Consider the following 15,482-nt stretch of genomic DNA (forward strand, 5'->3'; position numbering starts at 1 on the left):
ATAAATTAAAAACATTTTCTTGAATAAAAAAGAAAGTAAAACAATATAAAAACAGTTACATAGAAACTAGTAATGAATGAAAATGAGTAAAATTAACTGTTAAAGGTTAGTACTATTAGTGGAGCAGCAGCACGCACAATCATGTGTGCTTACGGACTGTATCCCTTGCAGACTGTATTGATATATATTGATATATAATGTAGGAACCAGAATATTAATAACAGAAAGAAACAACCCTTTTGTGTGAATGAGTGTAAATGGGGGAGGGAGGTTTTTTGGGTTGGTGCACTAATTGTAAGTGTGTCTTGTGTTTTTTATGTTGATTTAATAAAAATAAAAAATAAAAAACCAAAAAAAACCGATACCGATAATAAAAAAAACGATACCGATAATTTCCGATATTACATTTTAACGCATAAGTGTATCTTGTGTTTTTTATGTTGATTTAATAAAAAAAACAAAAAAAAAAAACAGATACCGATAATAAAAAAAACGATACCGATAATTTCCGATATTACATTTTAACGCATATATACATCCCTACTAAAAACTAATTAATTTTTCTTAATGGAAAGGCAACAAAGCAACCGCTTGTTACTCTCTGGGTCTCCTAGCCGCTCAGGCTAATCATATGGTCTAAAAATGCATTTTTCCATGGATAACATGACATCATCGCGCCAAGTGTGTGCTCTTTCATTCAATTAGTGCGCATATATACAGCCCGGCCAAAAAAATTTTTATTGTAATTTTGAAGAATTCATCTGAATGTGCATGAACTATTTCTGTTCAAAATAGTTAGAAATGTCACATGTTAAATGTGTCAATATTAACTGTCAGTTTACTGTACTGTGCCAACTGTACTACTATTTGAGTACGTATTTTCTATTGTTTCATTGAAAATAAAACAGCAAAGGGCTGTCATCCCTTTTAATTTTGAGACAAAATTGTGTCAAAGTCATGATTTGTTTTTTTCATGCTTGAAATAAGAAATGATTACTTTAAAAAAGTAGTTTTATACTTGTGAGTGTTGATAACACAGCTTTGCAACACTTGATATTCTAGTTTCAAGCATGTTTTACTTAGGTCTTAAAATCTCAGCAACAAGCTGTAATATCTTACTGAGATCATTTAGGACCAAAACCCTTAAAACAAGTAAAACACTCTAACATAAAATCTGCTTAGTGAGAAGAATGATCTTATCGGACAGAAAATAAGCAAATATCACCCTTATTTGAGATATTTCATCTTACTTAGATGTCATTTTTTGCAGTGTAGATAGAAGGGTTGTAAAAGGGAAATAAAAGGGAGGTGGGCACTGACCTCTGCTCTTAAAACCAGGGGCCCGTGGTACCTATTGAGTCTGGCAGCTCCCCTGCTCCCACCCTGGCTGTGGGGCTCCACGCCTCGCTTCTGTCCTACACGCCACTCCAGCTCATCCCTCTGACCGGACTGTGAGTGAGGGGGGACGTAGGGGCGGGGAGGTGAAAGAGGGGATGTGTTTTGACAGGAGGACAAGATGGTTTTGTGGACAAACGGGACAAGAGGACAACATACCGGGTAAGAAAGAAAGAACGCAGGCAGGAAAAAAGAAAAAAAGACAAAATTGTGAATGGGCGATGAATACAAGCAGGGGGAGGGTGGTTTGGTGGCGGACTGACGGACGTGAAACAACTACAAATATTTTGTGGGGAAACGACAAAAAACTAGAGCAGAAAGAAGAGTGCAAAGAGGAAGACCAACTTAAAGATGACGGCGTACGACAGAGATGAGAAGACAACCAGAATGAGGATGAAAAAAATGATGGGCTGAAACATCTGCAAAAAGTGGGAGGAGGTGGGGAACACAGGGTGGGGGTGTGTGGGGGTTTGGGAGGGGGTAGAAAGAATGCAAAAGACTTGTTATGAAGCGCATGCGATGACGGACACATGAGTCCAAAGCAAACCAGCTGAGCGATAAACCATGGCAAAAAGGTGCGGAGCGACAGCGAGCGCGCTAAACTGTGGTCGAGGAAAAAGTCAGCAGTTGCACCCGAAAAAGTTGGCTTCAAATTCGGCAATATTTTGGGTCAGTCTTCAATCTGGACCGGTGTCGCATTCATTAACGTAAATAACAGTTAAACCCAGTTCTACCGTCTTATAACAATCAGCAAAACTTCACTTCTTAATCAAACTTCATCATGTTAGAATAATTGTATCTAAGTTGTCACAAAACTTTGTGTTACATTGAGTTCAGCTCGCCGGGCGAGAAGACAAAAGCTGTCTTTGATCCTACCAAGAAGAAGGCTTGTAAAACTCCACTGTGTAGGATGGGAAGCGACATGAAGGTGTTCAGTTTCTTTCATGTATTGTAATCAACAGAAAGATATTGTCTTGACCCGAGATCTACGAAGCGAAGAGGAAGCAGGACCCGACGCTTCTTTGAACTGTTTTACGACCTTTTCTTTGAACCGTTTTAATCAAAGGCGACGGCTGTTTACGACTCCCGTCCCTTAGAAACAGCTGTTGCCATGTAATCAGGGGAAAGTTCAAATAAAAGAGGAGGCGTACAATCTTTCGCCAGAGACTGTACAAAGAGTACAGTCCAGACGTCTCTCCTCAATTGAGCCAGATTTAATTCTGTCTCTGTTTAATTCCTTGCTTCTTGTCTTGTTTAATAGATGTCATCAGTGTTTGAACCTGACACATCAAAAATGCAGAAATCGTATTTGTTTTCTCATTTTGCCGGTTGAGAACTGCTCCCCACTTCAGAATAAAAAATGGTACAGTTCCTTCGCCATACATCATCCCCTTTGAACCAGGAAGTGTCCTACTAACATACAGTACGGATCACCTCCACGATTATTTTCATTATTTTATTGTTATTCATTTTTAGAGCTTGGAGGAGGTCTTATCCCTCTACTGGACGACTGAAGGCCTTAAACGTTATCCACCCAGCTCCACCAGGCCTGCAGGAAGAAGAGGAGGAGAAGGCAGCAGGAGGCAGGGAATGAAGGTAGCTTCCCTTTTAGGCCAAGGTGGAGAACGTTCTGGAATACTCACTGAGCTTGCAGACATTGCCTTCATCATGCAAATCTGCGTTTTGATCGTCGACAGCACAACGTGACGTCGGTCTCCTTGGCAACATACAAACTTAACAGCGAAGCCATTGAGAGCCATCCATCATGCAGTCACGACAAGAGAAGCTTGCATCGAGGGGCCAAGTGGGAGGAGCTAATGTTACTGGGTGCGTCTGCAGGCGGCGAGTGCAGGTGGCAAAAGCAAGGTGGCGCTCTGCAAGCAGCATGGAGATGTAGATGGCAATGTGGCGGCGGCGGGAAGTGATGGTCAGTAGGGGGCAAAGGGCGGCGTTGGTGGTAGAGCTGGGTGGTTCCCAAACAAACGTCACTCCGAACACGACTCTGCTAAAGTCTGAAGCTAACTGGGCCAATTCCCACCAAGCAGGACAGTACGGTTCTGCTCGCCACGGTGCTCATTTTACGGCGGTTACGTGCGAGTGTGTGTCGCAGGAGGCCCGACACGTTGCAGGGAAAGACCACTTGTATGTCCCAACTGATTACGCAACAGGAAAAGCTCTTTAAGAGTTCTGACGAAGAGAGTAAGTCACGTTTTTGACATTTATTGGTGTCGTTCATTATTAGCAGTACCATGCTACTATGATACGACAGCGGAACCTCGATTTACACACGTAATGGGTTCTCGAACAAGGTTCATGAATAGAAAAGTGTGTATAGTGAAGCAAATGTATCCATAGGAAATAATGTAAACATGAATATTAAAGGGGGACTGCACTTTTTGGGGAATTTCGCCTATCGTTCGCAATCATAATGAAAGACATGTCGGCGGATGTTTTTTTTTTTTTTAATGCATTCTATGTATTAAATAAATGCAATCAAAATTCCGCTTACAATGGAGCCTATAGGAGCCGCTCTATTCTGCCTTTAGAGCCCCTAAAAAAAACATCCAAATACATCCATTAGGGTTTTATATACATGATGTAAGTATATAGGTAATGTAGGAACGAGCACATTTTTAATAAAATTGAATATTTACGTATTTTGATCATTTTAAGCAATTTAAAAAACGCATCCCGTCTGTTTTTTTTTTACTTCATCAGTGATTTCTGCTCATTGCAGACTTAACGTGAGCCAAAAAACATAATAAAATATCACTTACTTTTAGAGATGTCCGATAATGGCTTTTTTGCCAATATCCGATATTCCGATATTGTCCAACTCTTAATTACCGATACCGATATATACAGTCGTGGAGTTAACACATTATTATGCCTAATTTTGTTGTGATGCCCCGCTGGATGCATTAAACCAGGGGTCACCAACGCGGTGCCGCAGGTAGCCCGTAAGGACCAGATGAGTAGCCCGCTGGCCTGTTTTAAAAATAGCTCAAATAGCAGCACTTACCAGTGAGCTGCCTCTATTTTTTAAATTGTATTTATTTACTAGCAAGCTGGTCTCGCTTTGCCCGACATTTTTAATTCTAAGAGAGACAAAACTCAAATAGAATTTGAAAATTCAAAAAAATATTTTAAAGACTTGGTCTTCACTTGTTTAAATAAATTCATTAATTTGTTTACTTTGCTTCTTATAACTTCAGAAAGACAATTTTAGAGAAAAAATACAACCTTAAAAATGATTTTAGGATTTTTAAACATATATACCTTTTTACCTTTTAAATTCCTTCCTCTTCTTTCCTGACAATTTTAATCAATGTTCAAGTAAATGTATTTTTTTTATTGTAAAGAATAATAAATACATTTTAATTTAATTCTTCATTTTAGCTTCTGTTTTTTCGACAAAGAATATTTGTGAAATATTTCTTCAAACTTATTATGATTAAAATTAAAAAAAAATATTCTGGCAAATCTAGAAAATCTGTAGAATCAAATTTAAATCTTATTTCAAAGTCTTTTGAATTTATTTTAAAATTTTTGTTCTGGAAAATCTAGAAGAAATAATGATTTGTCTTTGTTAGAAATATAGCTTGGTCCAATTTGATATATATTCTAACAAAGTGTAGATTGGATTTTAACTTATTTAAAACATGTAATCAAAATTCTAAAATTAATCTTAATCAGGAAAAATTACTAATGACGTTCCATAAATTCTTTTTTTAATTTTTTAAAAAAGATTCGAACTTGCTGAATTTTAAAGAGTCGAAATTGAAGATAAACTATGTTTCAAAATTTAATTGTCATTTTTTTCGTGTTTTCTCCTCTTTTAAACCGTTCAATTAAGTGTAAATATCATTAATTATTAATAATAACATAGAGTTAAAGGTAAATTGAGCAAATTGGCTATTTCTGGCAATTTATTTAAGTGTGTATCAAACTGGTAGCCCTTCGCATTAATCACTACCCAAGAAGTAGCTCTTGCTTTCAAAAAGGTTGGTGACCCCTGCATTAAACAATGTAACAAGGTTTTCCAAAATAAATCAAGAAAAATTATGGAAAAAAATGCCAACATGGCACTGCCATATTTATTATTGAAGTCACAAAGTGCATTATTTCTTTTAACATGCCTCAAAACAGCAGCTTGGAATTTGGGACATGCTCTCCCTGAGAGAGCATGAGGAGGTTGAGGTGGGCGGGGTTGTGGGGGGGGGGGGGCGAGGTTTTGGTAAGGGGTAGCGGGGGGTGTATATCGTAGCGTCCCGGAAGAGTTAGTGCTGCAAGGGGTTCTGGGTATTTGTTCTGTTGTGTTTATGTTGTGTTACGGTGCGGATGTTCTCCCGAAATGTGTTTGTCATTCTTGTTTGCTGTGGGTTCACAGTGTGGCGCATATTTGTAACAGTGTTAAAGTTGTTTATACGTCCACCCTCAGTGTGACCTGTATGGCTGTTGATCAAGCATGCCTTGCATTCACTTGTGTGTGTGAAAAGCCGTAGATATTATGTGATTGGGCCGGCACGCAAAGTCAGTGCCTTTAAGGTTTATTGGCGCTCTGTACTTCTCCCTACGTCCGTGTACACAGCGGCGTATTAAAAAGTCATAAATTTTACTTTTTGAAACCGATACCCATAATTTCCGATATTACATTTTGAAGCATTTATCGGCCGATAATATCAGCAGTCCGATATTATCGGACATCCGTACTTACTTTGCAATGTCTGCTGTCATTAGGATGCCGACGGCTAGGATGTTCATATATTCCAGTTTAGATGAAGAAACAGGGTGGGGCGGGGTGAGGAACAAGCGCTTTTAGTGTTGTCCTCTCCAGTTCCAGGTCAAAAATGGGTGACAAAGTGTCCCAACTTGTCAGATTATATACTCAGCCATCTATTTTTTCAGGTGAGAGACATGATTTATGGTCTAGAACAGGCCTGGGCAATTATTTTGACTCGGGGGCCATATTTAGAGAAAAAAATGGGTCTGGGGGCCGGGTATATCTATTTTTAGGGACACTAATACAAAACCTCACAATAATGTCTGATTGAATGCTAAAAACGTTATGACAGACCGCCTTAAAAAACGCAATGGAATGTTACATTTTTCTATGAGCGATAAAACACTGAGTATTGACAAAATATGAATGTCACACCCCCTTTCGATCGACATGTTTTACAATCAAGTGAAACGCAACGAAAATTCAACAAAGAGTGAAATATGAACGCGAAGGGTACAAAATAAACCCACCTACAATCTGATACATCTGATATATCACTAAGCTTTAGAACTTTGTTGTGAAAATCTCCTTCCGCGTCTGTGGAAACGCTTCCCGCCCACACTGCTTGGTGCCTCGTCTGAGCTGCTGTGACGTAGATGACCATAGTAACTAATTAGATTACCATAGTAACTGGTATATCATCCAAAAGTGCAGATTCCAACCATTGAAATACTTTGTATACCGTATTTCCTTGAATAGCCGCAGGGGTGTTAATTAATTTAAAACCTCCTGTCACTCCTGCGTTTACCGGAAACCGGCGGGATGGCCGTGCATGCGGTAATTATTTTAAAACCTCTTCTCACTCCGGCGTTTACCAAAAGGAATCCATAAAATTTAGTCGTGCGCTTTGAGTGTGATGTAAGCATACCATCATGAAAAGCACATTTAATTAAAAAAAACGTTATTATGGTCTTACCTGTACTTATAAATGGAGTCCATTTGCAGCTCCTTCTGACCAAAAGCATCGATAACTTGTTTATAGAAGTCTTCATTATTTCCTTTTTTCCGTTTTAAAAGTCTCTGTCTCGATGGAGATATTCCTTTAATTATTACCTCCTGCTTCCATTGAAAGTCCAGTTTAGAAAACTGTTTTATTTTAGATACCCTCCTTGTTAAAAGGAAGAGAAAAAAATCTCTTGCTGCGTGTGTTCACTTCTTCTGCAGTACCGGAAGTCGTAAGAAGGATCACTAGCGCGGCAGCGCCCTCTACCACCAGGAGGCGGGAGTCGTTTAATGACTTATACAGTATTTCACACACGCAGCTACGGTATATTAATAAAACATAGCTGCTTACTGTTCTCTTTAGCATACTGTACCGGTATTCAATAGCTTGGACCTTAAATCCTACTGAAAAGCTCTTTATCTTTTTTCCTTTGTGCGATTGTAAACTACTGAAAGCAGCTTCCTCCATTTTGAAAATGAGGACAGATGCGTCACTCGTGACGTAACGAATTTGACCCTGTGGAAGTTCTAGCCATATGCTAAATATTTTGCGAAACGAGTTTGACCCGGTGAAAATTATAGACATGCGATAATAAAATTAATATTTTGCGAAACGAATTTGATCCAGCTTCAATAATGAACCGGCGATAAGGCCAAGCATGCGTTAATTATTTTGAGAAACGAGTTTGACCCGGCAGTAATTCTAGACGTGCGAATACTATATTCCCTGCGCCAATTCAAGGAAATACGGTAGTTGAAGACTTACGGTCATTAGAAAACATCACTGCACATCATAATGGCAGCTACACTTTCCATCTTAAAGATGTAAAAAAAATATTTGGGAATGTCCGGCGGGCCAGATTGAAAAGCTTAAAGGGCCGCATGTGGACCCCGGGCCTTAATTTGCCCAGGTCTGGTCTAGAATAAACTTACATGGAGCAAGGAAGCGAGGAGCAGCAGACGTAGGATGATGTAAACATCGGCACACTCGGAAGTGATCACGGCACCGCTATAAATAGTTTGTCTGTGTTAGCGTCACTAATACTTGGTTAATATTCAAGTCACGAAATGTAAATGGAGTATTGTTGGCGCTTTTTGAATGGTTATCTATCTGATTTTATGGGCGGAATAGTGGAGCTCCCATTGGCTCTGTTGTAAGCTGACTTTTATTTACGTTTATTTAATATTTAAAATGCATATTAAAAAAATTCCATCCGTCCTCATGTCTTTCATAATGATTGTGAATGATAGGCAAAATTCCCCAAAAAGTGCAGTTCCCCTTTAAGGTTTCAGCCTGAGCAAAAGTCCATTTTGAGCAAAAGTTTGCACACTTTGAAGACAATATAGAGCGCTATACAGTACTATATATAGAACAAACATAACAAGGGGGTGATGGATTAACTTTCTATTTGATCACAAAGCCAAAACAACAACGACTATCTGAACTGTCCCACTCTCTATGCAGCCACACTGTCACTAGCCCTGTGGTGCACTCACGGTTTGAAATAACCAAATATTTTCAGTGATCAGTGGAAAAAAGGGGGATGAAGAGGGAGTGGGCAGTGTTGACTCAAGATTGAATTCAAAGTCTCCCTACTAACCCACCAGTGCCTCCATGGAAATTCCCCCCTCTACCTCAAAGAACTACTCACCCCCAAATCCTCCACATGACACCTCCGCTCCGGACAGGCTAACCTCTTCCGACCTTCGAGGACAAAGCTACGAACAACGTAGTCTGTGGAACGCTCTCCCTGACCACCTGAGGGCACCACAGACTGTGGATGCTTTTAAAAAAAGCTTAAAAACCCTTCTTTTTTAAAAAAGCCTTTTTTTTAGATATATGCATACTGGTTCTAGCTATTTGGCTGTTGTAGTTTTTATTTTTAATATTTTTTATTATCTTTTTATTTGTATTTTTTTAATACACCGTAGCACTTTGAGGTTGTTTACTCAATGTCAAGTGCTTTTTTACAAATAAAATGTATTATTATTATTATTATTATTGACAACGTTGTAGATACTTCCTAAATGTTTCAAACCACACATCGCTTTTCCATTGCTGTCTTCTGACTTAAATTGAGCTAGCATGAGAGGGTTAAAAAAAAGCACACAAAGTAGCAATCAGCTCTGTAGCCAACAACAGCACTGCTCAGCAGACAGAGATAAGCCCACCTACAATGAATGTGCTGTCGGGCACAAAATGGGTTGATGAGACGTTCATACCACAAAGCATATTTGTATTTGGTCTGTGGTTCTTATATCGAAAAGTCTGTATAATGAGGGGTTTGTAAATCGAGGTTCCACTGTATTTACATAGACACGTCTATCCCACAAGTCTAATCAGGATCCAAGTCCTACCGTGCTAAACCGAACAGAACTGTACCGCTTGGTGAAAACGTGACTTAGTCTTAGTTTAATGCCAATTAAGAAAGTTGGGCTGTGTTCAACTTCCTGTCTAAAGTGATACAGTGTTTCCGATGATACTTTATAACCCGAGTTAACGAGGAATGCAAACCACAGAAAAGCGCTGAGATCTGACTTATTCGGGTCTTTAAGGGGCTACTAATGTGTGCACATTAAGGCAGCTTTAGGTCACATGATAAAATTACCTGGAAGTCCGTCACCAGGTCTCTCCCGAAAGTGCCGATGGGAGAATCTCGAGACATGGAGGTGACGGTGGACAGGAAGCTGCTGGACTCGGTCAGGTTCGGCATCGGGGAGAGGTCATCCGTCCTTTCCCGAAGTCCTTCCCCGACGTGTTCCAGCTTCTCCACAAAGATGTGCAGCTCAGTTCGGAAAGCCTTCATACGCGTGTTGATTGTGTCCAGGACTTGGGGGTCCGCAGCTCCTCTGTGCGGACTTTCCACCGTCGTCACGACTAGCTCGCCGTCCAGGATCAGACTGTCTGTGTCGGTAATCAGGCGGTCCACAGACTTCCCGAGTCTGTCAGCTTCCCGCTTCACGTTGGCGAAGGACTCCCGCTCTTCTCGGGGGCGGTTGGCCAGTTCTGCGGCACTGAGCTCAACGCCATCAGAAGGTCGGACACTTCCAAACCCTGACGTGGTGGTGGTTTTCTCAAAGAGGTCTTCAGAGTCGCTCTCCCCTCCTATAGGGCCTTCTCTCTTTGGCTGGAGGAGAAGGAGGCGTCCTGCCTCCTCGTCTTCGGCGGCCTCGCGACGGCCTGCGTCGCTGTCCACGTCGCTGTCTCGAGGGCTGCCGGTTCTCAGGCCCAGGTGTGCTGCCAGGTCACAGCGCTGGACGTTGGACAGAAGGACCCGGTTCTCATACTGCAGCTTCATCACCTTTCCACTCAGCTCGTTGATCTGCATCCTGGCGGATTTCAGCTCTTCCATCATCATCCCTCCGTTGGAGCCGTTGCCTGTTTTAAAGAGTCCTCCATCACTGCCATCCTCGCTGGCTGATCCGCTATTCGGCCCGAACTTGAAGCGGTTGAGCTCGGAGGTGAGCTGCCTGTTGTGGTCCTCGATCTCAGAGATGGAGCGACGCAGCAGCTCCGCTTCCTCCTCCACAAACTGGAGGTGGCGTCGCAGCTCGCCGGCAGACTCTAGCACGTCGCCGCCGTAGGGCGACGAAGGCATGCTGGAGAAGGGCTCCCGGCCGAAGCAGTCCCGCTCGTACTGACAGCGGATGTCCTCGTTCTCCGCCCGCAGGCTGCGGTTCTCCACCTCCAGCTCCACGATCTTCCTCCCCAGGATGTTGGCCTCTTCTTCCACCAGTTTGAGGCGCAGTCGCAGCTCGGCCTCCCGCGTGGAGTGAGGGCCGCCGCTGGAGCACTCGACCAGAGGGAGCGGACTGTCCACGTCGCCGTAAACCGACTTGTACTTCTGCAGCTCCTGCTCCAGTTCATCCTTCTCCCGGCCCAGCTTGGCCATCTTTTTACGCATCAGGCTCGACTCTTCTTTGGAGAACTGGAGCTGACACCTGAGGTCAGCACTGTCTTCCTAGTGGACAGAAACAGAATGACTGTGTTACTGAAGTCCTAATAATATGTGACCCGTGCTGGCAAAATGAGTCGGAATGCGCACAGGCTAATTTTGAGCTACAGGCAAATAAGTGAAACATTTTTATTTTGGTTGAAATTGAGATTTTCACAAAAATGAGTCCATAAAGCCACAATCTAGCGATCCCAATCATCGAAATAGCAAGAAAACATCTTAAATCACCTTTATTTGAAGGTTTTGTACGAGGTACACCACCGTTCAAAAGTTTGGGGTCACATTGAAATGTCCTTATTTTCAATGAAGATAACTTTAAACTAGTCTTAACTCTAAAGAAATACACTCTATACATTGCTAATGTGGTAAATGACTATTCTAGCTGCAAATGTCTGGTTTTTGGTGCAATATCTACATAGGTGTATAGAGGCCCATTTCCAGCAACTATCACTCCAGTGTTCTAATGGTACAATGTGTTTGCTCATTAGCTCAGAAGGCTAATTGATGATTAGAAAACCCTTGTGCAATCATGTTCACACATCTGAAAACACTTTAGCTCGTTACAGAAGCTACAAAACTGACCTTCCTTTGAGCAGATTGAGTTTCTGGAGCATCACATTTGTGGGGTCAATTAAACGCTCAAAATGGCCAGAAAAAGAGAACTTTCATCTGAAACTCGACAGTCTATTCTTGTTCTTAGAAATGAAGGCTATTCCACAAAATTGTTTGGGTGACCCCAAACTTTTGAACAGTGGTGTATGTCTTCAGAAATTAGTCCTTTGTGTTAAAATTCCTTGAGAAAATCCAGTGTTTTCAACGCTCACAATAAGGGGGAATCCATCCATCCATCCATCCATCCATCTTCCTCCACTTATCCGAGGTCGGGTCGCGGGGGCAGCAGCCTAAGCAGGGAAGCCCAGACTTTCCTCTCCCCAGCCACTTCGTCCAGCTCCTCCCGGGGGATCCCGAGGCGTTCCCAGGCCAGCCGGGAGACATAGTCTTCCCAACGTGTCCTGGGTCTTCCCCGTGGCCTCTTACCGGTCGGACGTGCCCTAAACACCTTCCTAGGGAGGCGTTCGGGTGGCATCCTGACCAGATGCCCGAACCACCTCATCTGGCTCCTCTCCATGTGGAGGAGCAGTGGCTTTACGTTGAGCTCCTCCCGGATGGCAGAGCTTCTCACCCTATCTCTAAGGGAGAGACCCGCCACCCGGCGGAGGAAACTCATTTCGGCCGCTTGTACCCGTGATCTTGTCCTTTCGGTCATAACCCAAAGCTCATGACCATAGGTGAGGATGGGACTGTAGATCGACCGGTAGATTGAGAGCTTTGCCTTGCGGCTCAGCTCCTTCTTCACCACAACAGACCGATACAGCGTCCGCATTACTGAAGACGCCGCACCGATCCGCCTGTCGATCTCACCATCCACTCTTCCCTCACTCGTGAACAAGACTCCGAGGTACTTGAACTCCTCCACTTGGGGCAAGATCTCCTCCCCAACCCGGAGATGGCACTCCACCCTTTTCCGGGCGAGAAAAGGGGGAATCCCCCTAGCCATATTTGGTATCATTGTGACGCCAAGTTTACCTACTTTCTAAAAATGAGCATGGAATTCCCGATGACGCCATTCTGAACCAATACAATTCGAGTTTTTAAACCTGTCCCGACGTAAACAAATCCGGCCTGTTGCTAAGGGTCGCTGTGAGGCGTACCCTCATTGGTTGAATCACCCCGCGCGGTGCATTGTGGTATCATGGCAGCGCCCTGATGAAAAACAACACAGTAATTCGAGCGGAATATTTGGTGAAAAAAGGTGATTTTCGAACATTTTATTATTATTTTTGTGGATAAATTAGACTGTTTTACATTCCGTAATGGATTTAGAAGGTGGAGAGGGTACACAGTGCGCTAAATTCACTGCAGTCGGCGAATCTTCTTAGTGCTGCTGGCCAGGAATATTACGGACAGCTGACCAGCTGACAAACTGACCAGTGAACAAAAAAACTGTGACATAACAGTGTTGACATTTTTGTACATAACCGTTTTCAATAGAGTTGAATATATATTTTTCCTTTAGACACGGGATTTGACTTTAATTGTACCAATTTTGGTGTTGCTATAAGGACTTTTAAGGTATGGTTGCTATGGAGTTTTGTTCTGGAACAGTCAACTTTAAGCTGGTTTTTCTCAAAACGGACCCTCAAACTTGGTCGACTTCAATCGGATGTAACTCGGTCATTTTCTGTCCGATTCCAACAAACCATATATCATTTTGAAGGTCTTTAGATGGAGAATGTGGAAATACATTTCCTCATTGTGACTCATTTTGCCAGCACAGGTCACATATGACATTCATAAAAACTATTATCTACCTGGTTAGTGGATTTCTTGTCCTTAAAGGAGATCCCTCGTCGCTTTGGTGCAGTCTGTAAGTGACCAAAGCAAATAATTAGGACATTTATTAACAAACTGAAGGGAGTGAACATAACGAGCTGCTCGGGAGAGGAAGTATGCCGAAGATTACAATCAATAATCCCATAAAGGGAGACATGAATGGGACGGCAGAAGAGCATTAATCCTTGATGGGGTTCTTACATAACGTAAACATTTCCGCCATCAAGTCAAAGTCTGATGATGGAAGAAAGCATTTCATGTATTTAAGACTGGATATCAGATGACGTTGATGATGATGATTTGAGTCTTCATAGCTGGATAACAATGTCAAGACAACGTGAACGGGAAGTAAGGAGGAACATAATTACAACAGTTATTTCAAGGTTCTGACAACAGGTTATATTGTGTACTGAATTATTATGATGAATTTAAGTTACTAGGAACTGCACACTGCAATAAGTCAGTGTTCAAAAACAAGAAAATGGATTCATCAGTCCAGAGAAGGCGTCTCCACTGCCCTAGAGTCCAGTGGCGATGTCCTTTACACCACTGCATCCCACACTTTGCATTGGACTTGGTGATGTATGGCTTAGATCAGTGGTTCTTAACCTGGGTTCGATCGAACCCTAGGGGTTCGGTGAGTCGGCCTCAGGGGTTCGGCGGCGGTCAAAACACACCCAACTCATCGTGTAAATACAAACTTCTCCCAATCGGCGTATTACAGATACGGCAACAGCTGACTGATTTGCAGGTAGGGATGATGTTTGATAAGAAATTATCGAGTTCGAGTCTATTATCGAATCCTCTTATCGAACCGATTCCTTATCGATTCTCTTATCGAGTCCAGATAGGTTGTTGTATATGGAAAAAAACACACAATATTTGGTTTAACAAAAGCTCACTTTTATTATATAAGAAAACAATTTAATCTAAAAAATAAATAAATATTGACTGTTGCCCCCCTAAAAAAATAAAATAAATAAATATTGACTGTTGTTACCCAAAGTATATTAAGTGGGATTTTTCAGAAAAACAAATATATAAGGTAACACAAAAACAACCTGTCTCTGTGATCACTATAGGTGTATAAATAATAATATAGTGTTAAATAAAATCAGTCCCTTGGGCACAAAACTGGAAATAATACAGCTCTCCAAAAAGTGCAATTCTGCTGCTATTTGACATAACTGTTTGTTATGATGCTTTGACATTTTTGCACTTTATTTCTTTATTGAAAGAAAATTCTATGAAGAGAAAAGTTGTTTGCAAATGTGGTTACAATGAAAAGTTAAAGCTAAAAAAAGAAATACACTTTATTGAGTTAACATTATTTATTTATAGGGGGAAAGATGTTATGAGCTAGGGAAAATAACAACTACACTACCCATCATGCAACGGGAGTGACGAGCATGCGCGGTAGCCCCGAAAAGTGTTGTTGCATGTTGTCACCCGTGAAAGTAAACGTCAAGAACTCAGCCAACACGCCTCGTCTGCATTATTTATAATTAGACAGACAACACATCTACAGTGTGATTTTGTTTACAAGGAAAGAAAAACAAAAGTTAAAAAAGGGAGATATGTTGTATATATATGTATGTGCTGCGGTTGCTTTAAGAACGTTGTGACAGCTGCTGTAAAGGAGGTGCGTTGCTAGCCTGGTTGCTATGTTTCCGGTGGGTCGTAAAAGTGTTCGTCATGTGTTTGTACCCTGCTCAAATCTCTCAGTAAAGTTATTCGATGGATTATACCTTTTGTTTTGAACTTTATTACACCTTGGAGCGCTTTTTCCCGTCCATTGTTTTCCTGCTTTCGCTATCTGCGCCTAATGACTGAGCTACGTGACTGATTTATTGTGATGTCCCACGGAGCATTTCTGGTCGGGACGGGATTCGTTCCCAGGGATTCGAATAAAGAACCAACTCTTTTTCTTTACTATAGTGGTCTCGATAACGGGTACCGGTTCTCAAAAAGGGATTCGAGTCCGAGGACTCGGTTCTTTTCTTATCGAACAA

At 41.8% G+C, this 15,482-nt stretch overlaps 1 protein-coding gene across 9 annotated transcripts in view; it reads right to left on the reverse strand.

Annotated features, from left to right (window-relative positions):
* LOC133631133 (microtubule cross-linking factor 1-like) overlaps positions 1 to 15,482 on the reverse strand; it is a 130,782-nt gene that overhangs the window by 49,792 nt on the left and 65,508 nt on the right. For 5 of the 9 annotated variants that reach the window (XR_009821401.1, XR_009821402.1, XM_062023215.1 and 2 more), the window contains exons 4-6: positions 13,449 to 13,502; positions 9,730 to 11,082; positions 1,321 to 1,449 (exon numbers count right to left, since the gene is read on the reverse strand). Coding sequence is in view for 7 of the 9 variants with exons in the window: in XM_062023215.1 (XP_061879199.1) it covers positions 1,321 to 1,449; positions 9,730 to 11,082; positions 13,449 to 13,502 (1,536 nt within the window). In the remaining 2 variants the exon portion in view is untranslated. The remainder of the gene's footprint in view (positions 1 to 1,320; positions 1,450 to 9,729; positions 11,083 to 13,448; positions 13,503 to 15,482) is intronic. The other 4 variants (XM_062023221.1, XM_062023218.1, XM_062023216.1 and 1 more) reach the window with 3 other exon arrangements.

Source organism: Entelurus aequoreus, linkage group LG16, assembly GCF_033978785.1.
Source record: "Entelurus aequoreus isolate RoL-2023_Sb linkage group LG16, RoL_Eaeq_v1.1, whole genome shotgun sequence".
Classification (NCBI taxonomy): Eukaryota; Metazoa; Chordata; class Actinopteri; order Syngnathiformes; family Syngnathidae; genus Entelurus; species Entelurus aequoreus.